This window comes from Cricetulus griseus, chromosome 3 (genome assembly GCF_003668045.3).
Source record: "Cricetulus griseus strain 17A/GY chromosome 3, alternate assembly CriGri-PICRH-1.0, whole genome shotgun sequence".
Taxonomy (NCBI): Eukaryota; Metazoa; Chordata; class Mammalia; order Rodentia; family Cricetidae; genus Cricetulus; species Cricetulus griseus.
Window position 1 is genome coordinate 58294379 of NC_048596.1, and position 22424 is coordinate 58316802.

The 22424-nt window shown below is 52.4% G+C and overlaps 1 protein-coding gene across 1 annotated transcript; it reads left to right on the forward strand.

Moving 5' to 3' along the window:
- The first annotated feature begins 2515 nt into the window (after positions 1–2515).
- Positions 2516–21363, forward strand: Trpm5 (transient receptor potential cation channel subfamily M member 5). Its single transcript, XM_027409171.2, has 24 exons — positions 2516–2632; positions 3081–3261; positions 5306–5472; positions 6129–6312; positions 7758–7822; positions 7957–8148; positions 8413–8515; positions 9893–10011; positions 10361–10699; positions 10764–10904; positions 10997–11120; positions 11546–11691; positions 12336–12448; positions 12604–12696; positions 13056–13314; positions 13976–14094; positions 14277–14409; positions 15071–15245; positions 17875–18028; positions 18971–19152; positions 19460–19592; positions 20375–20447; positions 20769–20835; positions 21144–21363. The coding sequence occupies exons 1-24, from the start codon at positions 2516–2518 to the stop codon at positions 21230–21232; spliced, it is 3468 nt and encodes a 1155-aa protein (XP_027264972.1). The 3' UTR covers positions 21233–21363.
- Positions 21364–22424: the final 1061 nt, after the last annotated feature.

The following is a 22424-nucleotide window of genomic DNA, read 5'->3' on the forward strand; positions in this document are numbered from 1 at the left end:
CACTCTGGGGCTGGAGGCCCAAGGTGAAGCCTAGGTATCCTAGTCTGCTTTCTGATGCCAGAGCAACTTGGAGAGAAAAGGGTTTATTTCAGTTTGCAGCTTGCAGTCCATCATGAAGGGAAGCCAGGGCAGGAACTCAAGGCAGGAATGCAGAGGCAGGAACTGAAGCTCCTTACTGGCTTGTGCCTCATGGCTTACTCAGCTGACTTTCTTATAGAACTCAGGACCACCTGCCCAGGGGTGCTACTGCCTGCAATGGGCTAGACCCTCCTACATCCATCAGTAATCAAGAAAATGTCCCACAGACTTGCCTACAGGACATGTGATGTAGACATCTTCTCAATTAAGATTCCCTTCTCCCAGATAACCGCAGCTTGTGTCAAGTTGACAGAAAAAAAAACTAAACAGCAGACCAGGTGAGGGAAGCCACAAAAAACCCTGCCATAGCACATAGAGCAGATTCAAGAAGTTCATGTCTGCCCAAGCCAGACAGGCTACAAGGAGGAGCCTTCCTACATCTGCTGCCTCTGAGGGTCCTACCTCCAATTCTTTCCCACACCCACCTTGGGCGAAGAGCTCATCCTACTCCAAGCAACAGCTTAGCGTATCCCAATTACACCTACAGCAACACGAAACAGTGCTTTTGCATCAAAAGCAAATAAGAGTTAGTTTAGTTATACCGAGCAGAATATGAGCAGCTCTAGCTAATGAGGCTCCAAAGAACATGTTCCACATAGTTACACAGAACAAGTGACAACAATAAGTCAAGGCATTTATCAAATACATTTGTGGGAAGACCAGGTAGGTAGGTTATAGCCTGGTGGGGAATTTCTGATTTGGTTTCAGATGCTATTTGATGACATTTTTGCCTTCCGGGTTGGTGGAAGCTTAGGGTCTGCTGAGAATACAGTCTTTGGCTGATAGATGGATGTTAGGTCAGACAATAGAGGTGGGCAACAAATGGCTATTAGGGCTGCTAGAGATAGCCTGAGCTAATTTGTGTCTGGATCTGTAACACTTCAATTTCCACAACCAGGACTTTCTAATGAGTCAGTCATCTACAGAGTCTTTGTCACAGGTAAACTTCAGTCCACGTCTGCAAAGACCGAACTTCTATAGAACATCATGTGTACGGTACCAGGGGTTAGGGGTCAGATGTATCTTTTGAGGGGCACTTTCTTTTGGGGTAGCACCATAACCATGCTGGTTCCAGAGGCATGTGGGGAGGACTTTGACCTCAGCCCCTGTCCAGGTTAGCCACAGGAGACAGGGAATAAATCTCCCTCAAACCTTGTGCCACCCTCCTTCTCAGCCCTGTATATACACAGGTGTCTCCCTGCAGGAAAGTACAGGGTCTGAAGTGCTATCATGAAGGCACCCCAAAGCTGGGCACAAGGGACAGCCATGCAGACCTGGGGGGTCATGGAGAAGTAGAGAGCTGTGTGTAGAGAGCTGTCCCGAGTCAGACAGGAGCCCTTCACCTACAGTGGAGCCAAGGAAGTCCTTCCAGTGTGTTCTTCCTCCTTGGCTGGACACCTGCATTCAGGAGGGCAGCCGTAGGAGCAAATGCATGTTGAGGGCAGGGCTATGCTATGCCCTAGAGATTTGGGGCAATCGCCAGAGAAACACGGGAAACCTGTAGGAGACACAGCTGCGTATCACATAGGCTAAGCCATTCAAGTCACTGCAAAGAAGGGTGGAGCTGAGGGGATTGGCCTGGCCTGGTGGGTGGGAGAGGACCTGAGCCCAGGGAAGGTGAAAGATGCCATAGGCAGCCTCTTCATCTGTTTGCCAAGGTGGGAACTTAAAGGGAAAGAGTCTGGTGGTGTCATAACTGCCTCTGCTGCCAGAGGAGCCAGGACAAGGTTCCCTGTTCCCCCCGTTCTACTCACTGCCCTCTTCACCTGCTACCCTGCACCAACTTTCCATCCTGGCTTCCCTTTGTACCTTCTGTCCCTCCTTCCCATTCCTAGCCTTCATCTCTGCCTCCCTTCCCTGGCCTCCCCTGTCTGGACTTCCAGGTCCACCTAGGTCCCTCCTTTTCTCCACTCTGTCCTCCCAACTCCTTTGCATCTGAGCTGAGTCACCTGCCTTCTTACCTATCCTGCCTTCTGCCCAGGTGCAAACCAAGATGTCCTCAGACCTTGTCTGGGGAAGTCTAGGGTGTGGCTCCCTTGGGTTGGGAAACTGAATTCCTTACTTAGTCTTTGGGGGTTTCCATGACACCCCCTGAAAAAGCCTCTGGAGAACTGTGACAGGCGTGTCAGAGTCCAGATGCCCAGAATTCTGTAAGTGTGGGGAACAGAGGTAGGCAGGTGGGTTTGCTGTGCCCCCATTCCCAGGGGGGAATGAGCCTGACTAATTACAGCTAGTGAGAAAGGAGGTAGAGCCATGGCAGGTGGGACCAGCAGGTAGACACCTCATGTCAGCTGGGATGCATCTTCCTTGTGAAGAGAGGAAGAGGGTGACTACTCCACTCTCAGGGTACCATCATATGTCTAACAGAGAAGCCAACATGCAGACTGCCCAGAGTTCCTGCCCTGGAAGCCCCCCAGATACTGGTGATGGATGGGAGCCAGTCCTATGCCGGGGAGAGGTCGACTTTGGAGGGTCTGGGAAGAAGCGAGGCAAGGTAGGGCACCATGCACCTGGGTGACATCCACCATGCTTGGAATCCCCAAGTCTTACTTCCCCCCTCAAAGCCCAGTACTGGACCTGCTCACCCTGGGCCATTCCTTATGATCTGAGTGCAGAGACCCTGACCAGATGGGCAAAAGTTGAGAGCTGTTTCCTGCCCTTGTGATAATGGGAGCCTTGAGGTCCAGGACTCCTGCCTCACTCCCCACTCACAAAGGGAAGATATATTGCAATGGCCCATACCACACAGAGGCCTTACCCAAAGTGGGGTTAAGGCCCGCCTCCTGTACCCTGCCCTTTCCGATAAGCCTAGCCTCCTCCCCCATGCCCAGAATCCCTTGAGAACTGTCTCCAACCTAACATTGACCATAAGTGCAGAATCCCCCGACCCAGTGCTGCCTACCTGTGCCCCAACCCTGAACACACCTTCCCCTACCCTGCAGTTTGTGAAGGTGCCAAGCAGTGTGACCCCCTCTATACTCTTTGAACTCCTGCTCACCGAGTGGCACCTGCCAGCCCCCAACCTGGTGGTGTCCCTGGTGGGTGAGGAGCGGCCTTTTGCTATGAAGTCCTGGCTTCGGGACATCCTGCGCAAGGGGCTGGTGAAAGCAGCTCAGAGCACAGGTAAGGCTCTCCCTGGCCTGAGCCTGTCTGGCCTGCTGCCCTGCTTACCTCTGGGGGTAGGGGGAGGGCATTCCTCGGTGACATTTCCCCTACTCAGCCACCTATGGTGGTGCCTAGGGAGGCCATGGGAGCAGGTCATAGGGATGTGGTGCAGGTGAACTTAAAGGCCATCACCAGCTGATCTGTGGTGGCCAGAAGCTGGTCTTCTCTGAGAGCTACCCACTTCATTCATAAGCCATGGCATCCCACCAGTATCAGTGTTCCAAGGAGCATCTAGGGTGTGTCCCCACACATCACCCTTGGGGAGCAATGTGGTTACTTGTAGATGTCAGAAACAAACCCCTGGGCTTTATTTTAAAAATGTATAGGTCCAGGGGATATTCTACTTTCATTTCTGCTGTAATAAATACCTTAACCGTAAGAAACTCAGGGAAGAAAGGATTTACTTGGCTTACAATTCCATGTCACAGCCCATCATTTCAGAGATATGAAGGCAGAAATTCAAGGCAGCTAGTCACATCCCATCCACAGCCAAGAGCAGAGAGAATAAACACATCTTTACTTACTTGTTCTCATCAAGCTTTCAAGCTTCCTCCTTTTTATGCAATTAATTCAGCACCTAGGGAACAGTGCCGCCCTCATTGTGTGGGGTCTTCCTACATGACTTAAAAATCCACCACAGACATACCCACTGACCAAGCTGATCTAGATTAAGATTCTCTACCCAGGTGATTCTGGATTGTGTCAAGTTGATGGTTAAAAACTGAGCAGCACAGGGGCCAGAGAGATGCTTAGCAGTTAAGAGCATACACTGCTACTGCAGGAGATTGGAACCCTGTTCCCAGCACCCATGTCAGGCAGCTTGAAACTGCTTGTAATTCTAGGGAGATTCAATGCCTCTGGTCCCCTCAGGCAACTTCACTCATACACATATACTGAATACACTCACATCATTAAAAATAAATTTACTGCTGGACACTGGTGGTGCTCACCTTTAATCCCAGCACTCAGGAAGCAGAGACAGGTGGATCTCTTTAAGTTCGAGGCCAGCGTGATCTACAGAGTGAGTTCTAGAACAGCCAGGGCTGTTACACAAAGGAACCCAGTCTCAAAAAAGCTAAATAAATAAATAAATAAATAAATAATCTAACCAACACAGGGAAATATTTCAGTAAAGACCTGAGTTCAGTCTCCGGCCCCTATACAGAAAGTTGGGCATGGCGTCTGTGTGATCCCGTTGTAAAGGGAAACAGAGAAGAAAGGACCTGTAGCTTGCTGGCCTGCCAGACATAGCAAATCAGCGAGCTCCAGGTTCATCAGAGACTATCTTTTTTTGTTTTGTTTTGTTTTTATTTTTGGAGACAGGGTTTCTCTGTGTAGGTTTGGAGCCTGTCCTGGAACTGGATCTGTAGACCAGGCTGTCTTCCAAGATCCCCCTGCCACTGCCTCCTGAGTGCTGGGATTAAAGGCATGCGCCACCAGTGCCTGGCCATCAGAGACTGTCTTACACAGACAAGATGGATGGCACCTCTGGCCAACACATGCACCTGCACCCACATAGGTGTCCTGCACACACAAACATACACCCAGCAGGAGGGTTGGAGGGTCTGAGTCTCTCATTGCAAAAGAGATTAAAATAAGGGAACAATTTGCAGTCAGATGCAAGTGGGAACTTTGTCATCCAGATCCTTGCCCAGAACAGGCTGCAGGGCAACATCTATGACAAATCTTGGAAAAGGTCACTGTCTACCACATACACATTCTCCCTGAGCCTTAGTATGCCCATCAGCTTCAAAGCGTTCCCTGTAGCTAGGCATCATGGTACATACTATGTTTCTAGTGCATGGAATGCTGAGGCAGGGAAATTACTTCGAGTTACAGGCTAGACTTCACTATAGAGATCCTGGCTTGGGGGTCAAGGGAAAAAAAAAAAGCATTTCTAATCGCCTGATTCCTGGGTCACTGAGTGTGAATATAGCTAGAGGGTAGAGTTGGGCCAACCAGCTATAAGGACTCTGGGATGTTTCTCTCCCAACTGCCATAGGTGCCTGGATCCTGACCAGCGCCCTGCGTGTAGGCCTGGCCCGCCATGTTGGGCAGGCTGTGCGTGATCACTCTCTGGCAAGCACATCCACCAAGGTCCGTGTAGTAGCCATTGGAATGGCCTCCCTGGACCGTATCCTTCACTGTCAGCTTCTAGATGGTGTCCAGGTTAGTGATAGGTTCATGGGTCCATGCTGCTAGAGCCCAGTAAGCTTGGGTAGGTAGAGGAAGTTATGGACAGGCTGGAGGGCTATGTTACCAGCAGAGGTTCTGAAAGGTGCAGGACAAGTGTGGGCTTCAGTGGGAAGAAAGACAATGGTTCCATGGGCTCAGCACTCCCCAGCAGGTGGCAGCATCACTCAGGAATAAGGGCGGGACCTGGTGCACTCCTCTGGGGAGTCAGACGGATTATCATCTGGGCCCAGCCTGGCTGTCCTCAAGTCCCAGGAAGCCCTGGCCAGGTGGCTTCTGCTTCTGCTCTCTGGTATTCACTCACATCCCCCACTCTGTGGACTGTGTAAGGCATAACCAATGAGAAGCCCAGGAGGCCCCACTGAGGTGAAGTCTGGACCCCAGCCCAGAAGAGTCTAGAAGGTGGAGCTTGCACAGCCCTGGCCCCAGCTGTTTCCATGGTTCACTCATTCCAGAGAGGCCCCCGGCCCAGCAGTCCAGCCTCTCTCTGCCTGAGGGGTGGGGACTGTGAGGCCTTACTGAAGCCTTGCCCAGGGCCCCAGCATGGCGTGCACAGCACAGCAAAGCAAGGCCCAGCAAAAGCTGCTCCTGAGGTCTCCACCTCTCTATGTCTTCCCAAATGTTTGACACAGGAGGGTACCCCCATCCACTACCCTGCAGATGAGGGCAGCATCCAGGGACAGCTCTGCCCCCTGGACAGCAATCTCTCCCACTTCATCCTGGTGGAGCCTGGCGCCCTCGGGAGTGGGGACGGATTGGCAGAGCTACGGCTGAGCCTGGAGAAGCACATCTCTCAGCAGAGGACAGGCTATGGGGGTAAGGCTATGGGGGTAAAGCAGCATCTTGGGGATGTGGACATGGAGATACGATAACACCAGCAAGAACTTCATGGAGAGTGGGAAAGGGCCTTCCAGGAAGCACCCCCCCCCCACCGCCGCTGCCACATGCCTGAGCATACAAGGCCTGGGAAGAAGAGCTGTTGGGGTGGCATAGGAGAGTGGCACAGCTGGGTAATACGGCCTGGATAAGCAGTCACCTCCTGGCCAGATAGCAGGGCAGCTGCCACTGTTTTAATTGGCACTGTTCTGGCTGCAGACTCTGTTAACCAATAAAATAAGATCCCAAGAGGCGCAGTCTCCTCCATTGCCACCAGGGAGCAGAAATGCCTGAAGGAATGGGTACAACTGTGGCTAGTGGAGGGTGTGAAAGAGAGGTGGCCTGGGGAAAATATTAGTAGAGGTACAATGTTTATAAGCTACTATATCATTGCTTAGAATGTGTGAATAATATATTAACAAACAACAACGTAATTCTTTGGTGAAGCCAGTACATGTTAGCAATGGAAACAGACCTGATGCTGACACCACAAAGGCCTCCATAGGAACCCAGCAGTTTGGAGCTGCTCCCACCAGCTTCTATCCCTTTGTTGGCCCAGTGTGTCTCTTATGACGCAGAGCAATTCTGTCTTATGCTGGTAGAGTAGCTACCTAGCCATAGTGTGGCTGCCCTTGGGATGTGGCAGGCTTCATTTCTTTCAAGTTACTTTGTGCTTACTCGCCACATGCCAGCCCTAGACAATACAGGCATATGGCTGAAGACTTGGTCTATGGCTCAGGGATTTGATATACTGTCTTGGTTCACCCTTGGTTTGAAAGAGGGATGGGGAAAAAGCCACTGTGCGCTGGGAAAGTTTCTAGAGTGCTTGCTTGGTCCGTGAAAAGCTCTGGGTCCAATCTGCAGCAAGGAATAAACCAGGCACTGTGGCACATGCCTGTAACCCTAGTACTCTGGAGATGGAAGCAGGTGCATCATTCCAAACTACATTTCAAATCAAGACCAGACAGGGCTACATCAATATTCAGAATTTTAAAAAAAAAGGAAGGAAGGAAGGAAGGAAGGAAGGAAGGAAGGAAGGAAGGAAGGAAGGAAGGAAGGAAGAGCCAGGCAGTGGTGATGCACGCCTTTAATCCCGGTACTTGGGAGGCAGAAGCAGGCGGATCTCTGAGTTCAAGGCCAGCATGGTCTACAAAATGAGTTACAGGACTATTAGACAGAGAAACCCTGTCTCAAACAAACAAAAAAACAAACAAAAAAAAAACAGAAATAAAAATAAAGGGAAGGAAGCTTTTTGGCAGCTACCAGAAACATGGTAGCTGGGGGGGGGGTATCTGAAGTTGGGGGTGGTTTCCCCACATGATAAGGAGGATCCAAGTTTCTCCATTTCTGAGAATCAAGTAGCCTCATGGTTGTTATGCCCACAGGTACCAGCAGTATCCAGATCCCTGTCCTTTGCCTGCTAGTCAACGGTGACCCCAGAACCTTGGAGGTAAGGGCAGGGGAGAGGAAGGGCCTAATTGGAGTCAGGGGGGATGTGGTGGTTTCTCAGGGCACCCCAAGGGTGGTGTGGAGGACTGAGGCAGCTCCAAAATGTGCATCTGGATGTCACTTCTGCCTCCCCAGAGGATATCCAGGGCAGTGGAGCAAGATGCCCCGTGGCTGATCCTGGCAGGTTCTGGGGGCATCGCTGATGTACTTGCTGCCTTGGTGAGCCAGCCTCATCTCCTGGTGCCCCAGGTGGCTGAGAAGCAGTTCAGAGAGAAATTCCCCGGCGAGTGTTTCTCTTGGGAAGCCATTGTGCACTGGACGGAGCTGGTGCGTGCTTCTGGGGCCTGCTATAGCATCTGCTGCCTCTGTCCTCCCAGCAACCCCTGGGTGGGGGGATGTTCTTCTTGCAAGTCCTGCAGGCTTCCCATCCCATCTTGGAATTATCCGGGACCTCGTGCAGCAATGAGACCAGCCAGCTTGTCAGGCTGTGGGTGATGCTGAACTAGGCTAGTGGGTCAGCGGGGGCAGAGGGGTTCTTCTGAGGACCCTTCCAGGTTCCACTCAGACCTCAAGGCCTCTTTCTGGTCTTAGCTACAGAACATTGCTGCACACCCCCACCTGCTCACTGTGTACGACTTCGAGAAGGAAGGTTCCGAGGACCTGGACACTGTCATCCTCAAGGCACTTGTGAAAGGTAAGCCACGTAGACCTGCCCTCAGAGGCAGCAGGACTCAGCAGTGTCCACAGTGGGTGCCTATCAGCCCTCCCCAGATAGGAAAGGTAACTCCCCAATTCACAAAGCCTTTGTGAAGACTTCAGTTCAGTGACTTATAATCTAGCCTCAGGGCATTGTAACCATCACCAATTCTGGAATTTTTCTATTACCCCCTCCCCAAAAGCCTTGTAGCTTCACCTTGTCTCCGGGTCCCCTGCCTGCTTTCTGCCTGTAGATGTGAGCTTTGGGGCTGCTTTACATGAATGGAATTACAACCTGCATTGATTGTATACAGTTTCCCTCATGAAGCACAACGTCCCACAGATCCAGCACCATGGCAGCTGATGTCAGGAAGTCCTTACTTTCCAAGGCTGAGTTCTAGCATTTACTGTGCAGATGTGCCATGAGTCTGTCCACTCAGCACTGATGGAGATGCTGGATTACACCCCAGGCTTGTCAGTGCAGTGGGGCTGACCTGGAACTGATATACATAGGCTGGAGGCTGGGAGAGGCAGTGCTAGGGAAGGGATAGGGGCATACCTAAGTAAGGGACCACTCCATGAAGGCCTGGGGCACCTGGGGCTGGGGATGAGGCTCAGTTGGTAGAATGTTTGAGCTGGTGGTGATGGCACACGCTTTTAATCCCAGAACTTGGGAGGCAGAGGCAGGTGGGTCTCTGTGAGTTCCAGGCCATCCTGGTCTGCAGAGTGAGATCCAGGATGCTCATGAATATACAGTGAAACCCTGTCTTGAAAAAATAAAAACAAAAACAAAAAATAAAGTTTGCCTAGCATATACAAGGCCCTGGTTCAATTTCAGCACCACACAAACTAGATGTGATAGCTTACACCTGGTAGCCAGGAAGATCAGCAGCTCAAAGTCATTTTTGGATACATAGTACATTCAAGGTCAGCCTGGTCTACAAAAGGGCGCCCTGGATTTAGCCACTCCCTTCCCAAGACAGTGAGGCCCAGAGAACTGTATACAGGACCACTTGTGGCTTTCAGTGAGTCACAGTCTCATAGAGGCAAAAGCCTGGTGCTCTTAATTCCGTGGTTAGGGGGTAATTGTGGCCTCTGGTGAAAGTGTGAAGTCATCCCCATGGAAGAAATGCGCCTGCATGGGAATATATGGCCACACCCCATTTGTGAGCAAGGAGATGCTGGCCAAGGTGCTACTACTGAAAACATACTTATGCTTCAGCGGACTATGTCCAAGGGGTTCTGGGATGTCATCCCTGAGTGTTTAGTTCTCTGCCTCTTGCTGCTATTCCAAGTCAGCTGCCAACCCCTATCAAGTCCTCACAGAGTTCTAGTCCCTCCCTTCCATCTCTGTGGGACTTACTCCCACCCGTAGCCTGCAAGAGCCATAGCCAAGAGGCCCAAGACTACCTAGATGAGCTCAAGTTGGCTGTAGCCTGGGACCGCGTGGACATTGCCAAGAGCGAGATCTTCAATGGGGATGTGGAATGGAAGGTATCCCCTACCCAGACCTGATTTGGGAACACCAGGCAGGGAATGCACTGAGGCCTGAGGAAGTGGAGTCTCAGGGGTGTCATCTTGTCCTATTCTGCCCCAGCCGTTGCCCTGTAGGGGGATCAAAATGATACTAGGGAACCCCAAAGTCCAGGCTGGGGTGTGGGAGCCCTGACACTCTTGCTGTCAACTCTTTAGACCTTTCCTATCTCTGGTCCCTGAGGCCAGCATGCTCTGCTGACCCATGCCTACCCCGGCTTCAGGGTACAGGTAGGGGTGCCCAGGGGAGGATGCCCAGCCCTTCTTCCCTCTCATTGTCCTGATCTCCTCCTCTACCGGATGAATCCAGTCCTGTGACCTGGAAGAGGTGATGACAGATGCCCTAGTGAGCAACAAGCCTGATTTCGTGCGCCTCTTTGTGGACAGCGGCGCTGATATGGCTGAGTTCTTGACCTATGGGCGGCTGCAGCAGCTTTACCACTCTGTGTCCCCTAAGAGCCTCCTCTTTGAACTGCTACAGCGTAAGCATGAGGAGGGCCGGCTGACACTGGCTGGCTTGGGTGCCCAGCAGGCCCGGGAACTACCCATTGGACTGCCCGCTTTCTCACTCCATGAGGTCTCCCGTGTACTCAAGGATTTCCTGCATGATGCCTGCCGTGGCTTCTACCAGGACGGATGCAGGATGGAGGTGAGTAGAGCCAGGTTGGCCAGGGTGTGCTGGGAAGGCTGAATGTTGATGCCCTGTTCTACAGGAGAGAGGGCCGCCCAAGCGGCCCACAGGCCAGAAGTGGCTGCCAGATCTCAATCGGAAGAGTGAGGACCCTTGGAGGGATCTGTTCCTCTGGGCTGTGCTGCAGAACCGTTATGAGATGGCCACATACTTCTGGGCCATGGTGAGCAGCCACCTCAGTCTACCGCTCCCTTAGCATCCTGACAAGCAGACTTGTTGGGACACCTTCTAAGACCCTGTATCTCCATCTTCCAGGGCCAGGAGGGTGTGGCTGCTGCTTTGGCTGCCTGCAAGATCATAAAGGAAATGTCCCACCTGGAGAAGGAGGCAGAGGTGGCCCGAACCATGCGTGAGTCCAAGTATGAGCAGCTGGCCCTGGGTGAGTGACAGGCAGAAGGCCTCTGCTTCTGTTCCCCTGCAGATGGAAAGTGGCTGACTACAGAAAGTGGTTCAGGGTGACCCCCATGGCCTCCTGTGTAGAGCAGAACACAGAGCAAGTTCCTACTGAGGGTGGAGGTTGGTCAAAAAGTCCTGACAGGGAGATGGAGATGTTATAGTTCATAAGAGCCCTACCACAGAGTGGAAGCCATTTGTGGCCCTCACAGTACTAAGAGGGAAGTGGAAGGGCCAGAGAAGATCAGAGGTTGGGAAAGGCCCTGGGGCCAGGCAGGGACACTCAGTGGCCCTGTAGCATGGGAGGCTTGGCAGGACCTTAAAAAGTATATGCTAGATGTATGCTGCAGATGATGGGGACCCAGGGACCAGGCATCAGCATCCCATCCCAGCAGCCAGCTTTGTGCACAGATCTTTTCTCAGAGTGCTACAGCAACAGCGAGGACCGTGCCTTTGCCCTGCTGGTGCGCAGGAACCACAGCTGGAGCAGGACCACTTGCTTGCACCTGGCCACTGAAGCTGATGCCAAGGCCTTCTTTGCCCATGATGGTGTGCAAGTGAGTGAATGATCAGCCTGAGGATGGCTTGGGGCAAGGAAGATTGGCAGGGCCCAGACTAACCCAGGACACTGAGGTACCTCAGCTAATGTCCCAGCCTACAACTTCCAGCCCATGACCAAGCTACATAGGGAAGGGACCAGGAAGAGTGGCTGATTCCAGTTTCCTTCATCAGGGATGCTTTTCTAGATTGGTTCTTGAACCCAGCAACACATGTTCTCAGTTTGTCCTTAACCCCAATCCACAATTCTGTTATTGAAGGGCTACAACAAGGCTGGGTATGTGGCTCATTTAATAGAATGTACAGAGTGCATGAAGCCCTGGGTTCAATCCAGAACTGAACAAATCAGGTGTAGCGGCTCATGACAGCAATCCCATTACTAGAGAGGTGGAAACAGGAGGATCAGGAGTTCATCCTCAGCTGTGTAGTTCATAGCTACATGAGGCTGCTCCAAAGAAAAAAGAAAGGAATGAAGGCAGGCTGCAAACAGTCAAAACCATGCTCCTGGAAAGTCTGACCTTCTATCAGAGCAGGTGCTCCAGGAAGGGGCTTGAGAGAGTGCTGAGAAGAGCATCTCAGGCACAGGGACCTATGTGAGTGGAAGTATGGTGGTAGGCAGCCAGAACATGTGACTTTATTCTAGGCATTCCTGACCAAGATCTGGTGGGGAGACATGGCCACAGGCACACCCATCCTACGGCTGCTGGGTGCCTTCACCTGCCCAGCCCTCATCTATACCAATCTCATCGCCTTCAGGTAGGCTTATGTAGGCAGCAGCAGGTGTCAGAGTCTCTTGCTGCTCCCACTTTTTATAGCCCAGTGTCCAGTTAACTATGTGAGCCCTCCTTCTTGGTGGGCCTAGTACTTCTTTCTCTGTCTCTATGCTTGGGATGTCCTTCCCTGTGTTGCAGTGAGGATGTCCCACAGAGGATGGACCTGGAAGATCTGCAGGAGCCAGACAGCTTGGATGTGGAAAAGAGCTTCCTGTGCAGCCAGGGTGGCCAGTAAGGGGTGGCAGGGATGGGGGTGTGTGAAATGGATAAAGGAGGCTGGGCCAGAAAGGATGGTATGAGGAAAGATGGAAGGCGCTAGGAAAGTGGGAAAGATAAAATGGTCCCAGAAAGACAGAGGGCAGGAAAAATGGAGGAGACTATAGAAGGGACAGAAGAGGGCTAAGGAGGATAGATAAGGCTGGGGAGCATGGGGGTTAAGAAGCCTGGGGAGGCTGGGAAGGATGGAGAGAGAGTAAGGACTAGCACTTGGCAGTGGCCAGTGTCTAGATACAGGTAGACAGAGGCAAGCTCCAATGGGTACCATGGCTAGGTGCCTCCTCACCATGGTGACCTCCTCTGTACCCACACAGACTGGAGAAGCTGACAGAGATGCCAAGGGCTCCAGGCGATTCAGGCCCACAAGCTGCCTTCCTGCTCACACGGTGGCGGAAGTTCTGGGGGGCTCCTGTGACCGTGTTCCTGGGGAATGTAGTCATGTACTTTGCATTTCTCTTCCTGTTCGCCTATGTCCTGCTGGTGGATTTTAGGCCACCTCCCCAGGGGCCATCTGGGTCTGAGGTTACCCTCTATTTCTGGGTGTTCACTCTGGTGCTGGAGGAAATCCGACAGGTCAGTGGAGAGTGTGACCCACTCCTGGGCTCTGCAACTAAGGCTGTGTTATCTGTAGCTCCAGGTAGGGCCTGCTCTGGGGCAAAGACTTTTCATCTATAGAACAAGACCTCTGTGTGGCCTTCCTGTCAACCCAGTCTACTGTGTCATGGTCCTGGTCAGACTGAGCCCCAGTCCCAACTCCAGACCAAGCCCTTACCTTGATCAGAATAAGGCCTGGTCCTTGTCACAGAGTCTTGATGTTGATCACAGTTGGAACCCTGATCATGATCACAAACCGAGCAGATTTTAGCTCCATCCTGAGCCCTGAGCCCTGAGCCCTGAGCCCTGTTCCAGATTGATCATGATCATGATTCCTTAGTCAGAGTTTGAACCCTGACATGAGTCACTGGCTAAGTCCAGACACTCAAGGTAAACTGACCCTGAGTTTTAGTCACAGACAATCCTGACTCCAAGTTCAGCTTGACCTCACTTTTTGTCCCGAGACTTAGCCCTGACATCTCTTCAGCTGATACTCCCAGTCCTTGCCATACACTGGATCCTAGTAACCAGTTGTTTCCAATCAACTTGGCAAACTGAGCCCTGATCCATGCAGATTCTTTCTACCCTGGTCTCAGCAAGGTGTACCTGGCTGCTGTAACCAGACTTCCTCCTCTGCCAGGGCTTCTTTACAGATGAGGACACACACCTGGTGAAGAAATTTACTCTCTATGTGGAAGACAACTGGAACAAATGTGACATGGTGGCCATCTTCCTGTTCATTGTTGGTGTCACCTGTAGGTCTGTAGCCTCAGATGGGCTGGTGGGCAGGCTCTAGGGCGGGGCCTGCTCAGCTCTCTGAAATCCTAGTGCGGTCCTAAAACCTGCCTTTCAGCCGTTTAGCCAGAGTACTCATGTCTTGGGGAGAACCTCTTGCCCTCCATGGGCACCAGCAGCCCTACCCAGCCTTTTTCTCTCTCCAGGATGCTGCCTTCAGTGTTTGAGGCTGGCCGCACCATTCTAGCCATTGACTTCATGGTGTTCACACTTCGACTCATCCACATCTTTGCCATTCACAAGCAGCTGGGTCCTAAGATCATCATTGTAGAGCGGATGGTGGGTCCTCGGCACCCTGACCCTTGATGGGGGGCGGTGAGGCACTGGGACCCAAGCCTTGGATAGATGGGGAACCTTGGCCCAGTGGATGGTGAGTCATCAGGACCCTAAAACTATTGAGGGTGAGTCCCCTGGGATCCCAGCCCCGAATAGCTGAGGAGCCCAAAGGAACACTGATTCAGATGGTAAGGACCCTGGGCTTTAACTCTGGATGAGAGTGAGCCACCACTATGTCCACCTAAAGGGGTGATCCCTGTAACCCTGGCCTTAGGTAGATGGGACCCTAGCCCTGGGTGGAGGTGAGCCCCCTGAACCCTAACTTGGGTTAGGGGTTATCCCCCTCAGACCTTGACCTTGGGTGGTGATGAACCCCGAGTTTCCCAACCCTGGTTAGTGGTGATAATCCTGGGACCTCCATCCCTGGATGGGGCTAAGTCCTGAAACCCCAACCAAAGTGGTGGTGAGAACCCTGACACCCTAAGCCTGAGAGGGGATGATCCCCCTGGGACTCTAACCCTTGGTTAAGGTGAGAACCTAGAAACTACATTCCTAGGTGAGGGTAAGCTCTCTGGACTCCCATATGGAGGAAAGTGAGTCCCTCTGACTCCTGGAGGTGAGTGCCCACCCAGTCCATCCATGATTGTGACCCTCCTCCCTGCAGATGAAGGATGTCTTCTTCTTCCTCTTTTTCCTGAGCGTATGGCTTGTGGCCTATGGTGTGACCACTCAGGCCCTGCTGCACCCCCACGATGGCCGTCTGGAGTGGATTTTCCGCCGTGTACTCTACCGGCCTTACCTACAGATCTTTGGACAAATCCCTCTGGACGAGATTGATGGTTTGTGCTAAGCTAGGAAGGTGGGCTGATGGGCTAGTAGGCTCCAGGATAGGTGGTCCTCCACTTGGGACTTCTGTGTCACCAGGGTCCTCGCTGGACATTCCTGAGACAATTACATCCTAAGTCTAGGTCACAGGCCTTGCATATCTTCCAGGCTGGGATCCAGAAGCAGGGCAAGACACAGTCAGCCATGGAGCCCCCACCTTTTCCCTGACGGAGAAGTAGCCCATGGAGATCCCAAATAACCAGAGCTGGCTTTCTGTCTGAGGAGGCCGAGGGCTGGGCTGGGCCTTGGAGGCAGGGGTCTTGTGAGGAGCAGAGGATGGACAGACATTAAGAGCACAGCATGATGAACCCAGGCCACCCTGGCCATTCCACATTGTGTCACCTGGCAGCAGTCTTTCTGTGATCCATCCATTTCCAACTGAACCTCGCTTTCACAGGGGATCCATCCAACTTGTGTGTGTTGCCTGTTGGTGTCACTGGTGTGTGGCTTGTCTGTAATCATGGGCGTTCCTTCAGGCTAGGCCTCATACCTAGTTAGGGCTGATGGAGATCCTAGGAACTTCAGGCTAAGTGTGTGCCGCTAGGTACCTACAGCAGGGGTCCTGTGGGTGGTGGTAGAAGGATAACCCTGGAGCCATAATGGGGTGGACCTAGGGTGGCTAAGACTGGGAAAACAGAGGGATCCAGTACATTAGACAAACAAAGGGCCTAGAGAGTGGGGGCTCAAGACAGCAGCTCCACGTGGCACTACTGGGCAAGCACAGGCTTAGAGATGGGGTGCGGACTGAGGCATAAGAGTCAGTGTTCATGCTAGTGTCAAGGGACTTAAGGTTATCCAACCATGGGGCCATGAAGTGTGGATAGTCAGTAGAGACCTGACCCCAGCCATTCTGGGGGAGGAAACTAATGAGGCCAGGCCAGCAGTCATGGTGCTTGATAAATATTTTTTAATAGATGACAATGAGGCTGGAGCAAGCCCAGGCCTCCAGGGACAGAAGGGCTGGATATTAACTTCTAATTGGGGTGTTCCCAAGCATACCCTGGGCTGTTTTATGCTCCCTACCCCAGTGCCTTTGGTGTTTGCTCAACCTGAGCCACCACTTTTCTTAAGCAGATATTGCCTGCCTCTCCCCTCCCCCTCACCATATGGCCTCATGGCCCCAGTCCCTGGGGGCTGGAAGAGGAAGTTGAGTGCCCAGCCAGGGCAGCTCTGGGGTCTCAGTTCCCTAGTAGCTATAACACTGGTCTCTCTTCTACAGGCATTGGGGAACAGGCTCAGGTCAACGGGCAGCCTAGAAGAGCAGTGGGATGGAAGGTCCTTAGTCTAGGCATGGGGGGCACTGCAGGGACAGCAGAGCCGCTATGGATGTGGCTGGCATAGGGAGTCATTAAGCCATCTTGCCAGTCCCCTCACTAGTTTCTTTAGGTACCCTTCCCCACACACTGTGTCTACTGTGCTGAGAATAGACTGGTATCCTCTAACATTCCTGCGCTCAAAGGGAGACCAAGGCCTTGGTAATTCTGGCCCAGTTTGTGGGGTATGGAAATGGGGGAAGTCCTTCCCTTCCCTTCTCCCGCCCCTCCACATCACACTTGCTCCTTCTTCCACCACTCTCTGGGCTCCAGGGCCATATTTGTGTCCAACCAGGCAATGTGGGCCTTCTCAGACCTCAGGTAAGTGCAGCTTCACAAAGGAGTGCTTGCCCACCCCTCTGGAGCACCTTGGGGAGGAAAGAGAGTGGGGGAAGAGCATCAGGAACAGATTCATAGGCTGGTGGGGGGGATGCTAAGGAAGCCTTGGAGGGGACAAGATGAGATCTGGCCCTCTCAGATGGCTGCATGCACCCCTCCATACAATACAACACTCATTTACTCACCCAGGGATTGACCAGTCATAATAACTCCCTGGGCCAACATGACAGAGATTTCTCCTAGAAAGGGAGAGGGTCAGAGAAATACCAGTACATATAGGTAGACCTTGAAAGTCCAACATACCAGAATTGCACCCCCAGGCAGCCTCCCTGGAGTATCACTTGTAAGGAGATCTGGAAGAACAGGAATAGGACATGCACACATGCACAAATGCTCACAACTACTAATATAGCAGTCATGCATCAGCACACAGCCTGGAGAAGACAGGGGATGGAACCAGGAGTAGAGATGGCAACCTCAGCCTGTGCTGCCCCAACCATCAGTTGATGGTTTGTGCTAAGCTAGGAAGATGGGCTGATGGGCTGGTAGGCTCCCAACAGGGAGTGCTGAGTGGGAAAGGCTTGGGTGTTAAGCCTCTCTGGGGTAGGTGGAGGAATTACTTCATGCAATGATAGACAGAAATGGGTTCCATGACTCTACTATCCTAACTTTTGTTCCTCGCAAGGACTTGGCTTGCCTTCATAGACTGGGACCTTTCCTGGAATCCCAGCAGAGCGCTCAGATGATAAGCAGTCCACCTGTTAGTTTGGTGTAACTAGAGCTGGCTTCCACAATGGGACTTCTGGTGCTTTGTGGTTCACGTGGCCAGCCCAATGTGAACCAGGCCCCTGGTTGCCTAGCCAGACTTGCACACTGGTGGCCTCAGCTTGGAACCACACTCCCAGTCTGAAAATGTCTGCTTGCCTTGCAGAGGCCCGTGTGAACTGTTCGCTTCACCCTCTGCTTCTGGAAAATTCAGCTTCCTGCCCCAATCTCTATGCCAATTGGGTGGTCATTCTCCTGCTGGTCACCTTCCTGCTGGTCACTAATGTGCTACTTATGAACCTGCTGATTGCCATGTTCAGGTACCCTCCTGGCCACCTGCCCTTACTACATCCTTGCTCCCTTTTCTCAGTGGAGCTGGTTTCAGATGCTGGCAGATATAGGACCTGTGTCCTTAGTAGGAAAAAACCTAGTCCCTTTTGCTGCTGTGTCCAGTCAGCTGACCCTGCAGTAGAGAGCTAACACCCCAGATCTGGGCACACTATGAGCCCACCTCAGCTCAGTGACTGCTCTCTATCCTGCCAGGAAGGAGAGTAAATATACAGGGCCTCGGGCTCGGGGCTGTTTAAAAACCTGCAGTGAGTATGCCCCACTGCAGTACACCTGGAGTCTGTGACCGAGGGGTGCTAGGCCCTTGTCTTAATCTCCTTTCCATTGCTTCGATAAAACTGCCTGAAAGCAACTTAGGGGAAGACATGGTTTATTTCATCTTACACTCCCAAATCACAGTCCCATCACTGAGGGAAGTTGGGGCAGGATCTCAAAGCGGGAAGGAACCACAGAGGAATGTTTTAGGCTAGCTCACTCAGGTTCATGTTTAACTAGATTCCTTGTACAGCCCAAGCCCTCGTGCACAGAGAACCCACAATGGGTTGGGCCCTCCTACATCAATTAATGGTCAATATATTCCCCCATAGACATGCCCATGGGACAATATGATCTTGACAGTCCCTCAATTGTGGTTCTCTTCTCAGTTGACTCTTAGACTGTCAAGTTAATAGTTAAAGCTAACTATGTTAGCCTCCATCTCTGAATTGGGCTCCCAGGACAGGCCAGCTGCCCTCTGGATGCAATGGAGGATGGCATATATGGAGTGGGAGGTGAAGGGTTGAGATGAAGGGTAGGAAGGGGGATACAGGATGGGGTGGCATATGGGGTGGGAGGTGGTGCCAGGTTGAGGTAGGGTGCTTCTATGTGCAGGGAAAGCAGCTTATAAGGCAAGGGCTTGGCCATGTGTCCTGCAGTTACACATTCCAAGTGGTCCAGGGCAATGCTGACGTGTTCTGGAAGTTTCAGCGCTACCACCTCATTGTTGAATACCATGGGCGACCAGCCCTGGCCCCACCCTTCATCCTGCTCAGCCACCTGAGTCTGGTGCTCAAGAGGGTCTTCAGGAAGGAAGTCCAGCACAAGCGTCAACACCTGGGTGAGGCCACAGGCTGGATGCCACTGTTCCTCGGGGTCCTGCTTCCAGAGAAGACTCACAGAAGGGACTGGGTTTCTCATCTAGGCCCTGTCAAGGCTAACCAAAACCCCAGACCCATACTAGACAGCCACAGGACCATCCTGTCTCCTTGCAGCCCCAAATCCCTCCATGGGGTTTATTTTTGCCATCTGCCTTGTGCTCTGCATGGTGGCATCTTCCCTAGTCCCTTGCCACAGCCTGGGCCTGGGCTCTTCCCTAGGGGCCCACATAACTCTCCAAGGTTTGCTGCTGTCTCCTACCTTGCTAGAGAGAGACTTGCCTGACCCCTTGGACCAGAAGATCATTACCTGGGAAGCAGTTCAGAAGGAGAACTTCCTGAGTGCCATGGAGAAACGGAGGAGGGACAGCGAGGGGGAGGTGCTGAGGAAAACAGCACAGAGGTGGGGAAGCCCATGGGACCCCAGATGGCGGGGCATATGAATATGAGTCTCAGGCTAGCAGGTGCCATCATTTCTATCCATGGGCTGCTCAGAGATGTAGAAAGGGCCCTGTCTAGAGGCAGGTGGACTCAGATGCAGTGGGACTGAGTTGACCTTAGTCAGCTGGGTGTTATGAGGGGCAATAAGTCTGGGAGGGGCTCCCAAGTGCAAGCATGTGGAGGTGGGGAAACATCTAGCCTTTTCAGTAATGGGTGGGGTTTTCTGAACTGCCTTAAGGCTGGGTGAGACTCTTCAGTGCCAGTAATAGGACCTCTAAGCTAGGAAACAAGGCTGGGTCACAAGATCCAGCACTCCAGACTCTTGCTCTAGGGGGAGGACTGGGGGGGGGCATTGGGAGCATAAGCCATCTTTGGGAGCATAAGCATTAGGCATCTTTCTGCAATGGGACTCTCCCTTCATCCTCTCTCAAGTCTGAAGATCCACCCCCAGTTGATGCCGGGAGGTGGAGGGGCTGTTCCTGAACACTTGTGGGGATGACCTGCTGTTTCTTCTCTTGCTAGTGGTCTATTCCAAGCAGGGACAGGACCTCAGTCTCTGGGAGTGGGGGTGGTACAGAAGTGTTCTGTATCTGTAGACAGGCCCCAGATCAAGACTGGGAGGAGAGTAGGACAAGAAGAGGCAACAGAATTCTGAGACCCTGAGAAAGCATTTAGGGCAGACAGGCTCCCCCTTGTGGAATGCCATGGAGGAATCACATCTATGGCTGGCCCTACTTTCCACAGAGTGGATTTGATTGCCAAATACATCATGGGGCTGAGAGAGCAAGAAAAGAGGATCAAGTGTCTGGAATCACAGGCAAGCCAACAACCCACTCACTGTCTATTCTTCTTGAGGTGGGGCCATCCTTCTGCTTCTATGGGAACTACCACAGCCCTGTACTAGATTCCTGATGGGTGTGGGCAGGGGATGCCTGTCACTAGAGACACATTTTTCTTCTAGAACTGGTCCAACAAAACCTAGATTTACTAGCACATCCTGTCACCATTCCTTATCATGCACCATGGGGGAGCCTGGTCCACAGTGAGGAGTCCTGGGGCAGCATTAGACCTGGCAGGAGGGGAGTCACATGGGAGGGACTCTGTGCCAAAGTCCAGCATCTCCCTTGTCTCCTTCCAGGCCAACTATTGTATGCTCCTCCTCTCCTCCATGGCTGACACAGTGGCTCCAGGTGGCAACTACTCAAGTAAGTACTGTTCAGGCCATGGGAATGAGGTGGGCATGGGCTCCTTCCTTAGGCCACTGGATTAGACAAGAGCAAAGCTGTAGGCTGTGCATCAGTTCCTGCCTTCCCCACCTGTGCTGGAAGTCCTTGCTGTCCTTGGCAGGCCACCGTGCCTGAGGCATACAGGTGCCTAGGATCAGAGCCGTAATGTCCCAAGGCTCTGCCTACCACTGGTCCTGCTGGACAGAAGCCTTATCACTTTCCATGTCCTGTCCTGTCCCAGCTGGGGCTCCACAGCTGAGGGTCCTTTCTCCCTTCCTTGCTCCCAGGCTCTCAGAACTGTGGTCGCAGGAGTCAGCCAACATCTACTAGAGACAGGGAATACCCAGAGGCTGGCTTGCCACCCTCAGACACCTGACATGGAGGGGCCACCTGTCCTAGAGCCCCAGGCCTTGCCATCTTGGGCTTTTGCGACACATCAACCTTCCCCTACTCCCAGCGACCTCCAGAAATGGTCTTCTAGGGCGTTGCCACAGACCCCTTCTTGAACATCCCTTCCTGTGAAAATGAAACTGTTTCTTGGCACCTATCTGGGAGCTCCAGCGGTGTCTTTTCCAGTAGGGGAAGTTCTTTCAGTCCTTAGTGCTTTCATCGGCTTGGACTGGACACCAGGAACTAGTGAAGGACAAATCTGCCGAGGCAGAGCTACTCGGGTCTAGACCCTGTCTTACTGTTAGTTCCTAAGAAACTGACCTCTTAAACACTAGTGATTTCTTTCTGCCCTCAAGACAAACTCTTCATTATCTGACCAGCTTCTAGAGGACTGGTAATCATCGCCTCCCACCGCTCTGCCCCCACAGCTTATCTGTGTAACCACTGTGGCATTAACGCCAGATACTGTTCAAGGGTACCCTTTGTAGCAGGTTGCTACAAAGCCTGTAGACCACCTCAACTCAGCTACACTGGACCACAGGGATGGCTCAACATGCTTTTCAAACACCCAGGGAACATGGAGTTACCTGACCTATTGAATGGCATCTCTGTTGCTTCCACTGATCCTCAAATCATATGACCATTCAGGCTGATCCTTCCTTTTTCGAGGATACTCAAGCCCTGGAATAGGGACTACAGAGACTAGGGCAGACCTAGTACTTAGTGTACCAGGCTAGCTAACTTGGTTCAGGACCCTGGCCACGGCATGAAGTACTCACTCATGTGTCTTCCCTGCATCCTTCTCTTCCTCCTGGGCTAAGCTTCAGCTAAATGACCTAGCATCAGCCTATTAGCATCAGCAGTGTCCTACACAGAGGTCACAAATCCTGGAGACATACACCCAGGACACCAGCTCTATCTTTAGTTTGGGTGGACACCTGCCCAAACTCCTTCGCTGGCTCAAACTACCCTCTTCCTAAAACTGGTCTGCACAGGCCTAGTGTGGAGGCTGTGCTGGTTTCTGGGGGACAGATTATGTTCGTCCATTACCATCAGGGGTACAAGGCTGGACATGGTTATGAACCCAGTCCCTCTGGGTAGGTTCACTGGTAGCAAATGCAAGGGATCATGGCAAATCTTTACAGCAGTCCCCACTGGAGTGGGGAGAGCAAGATAAG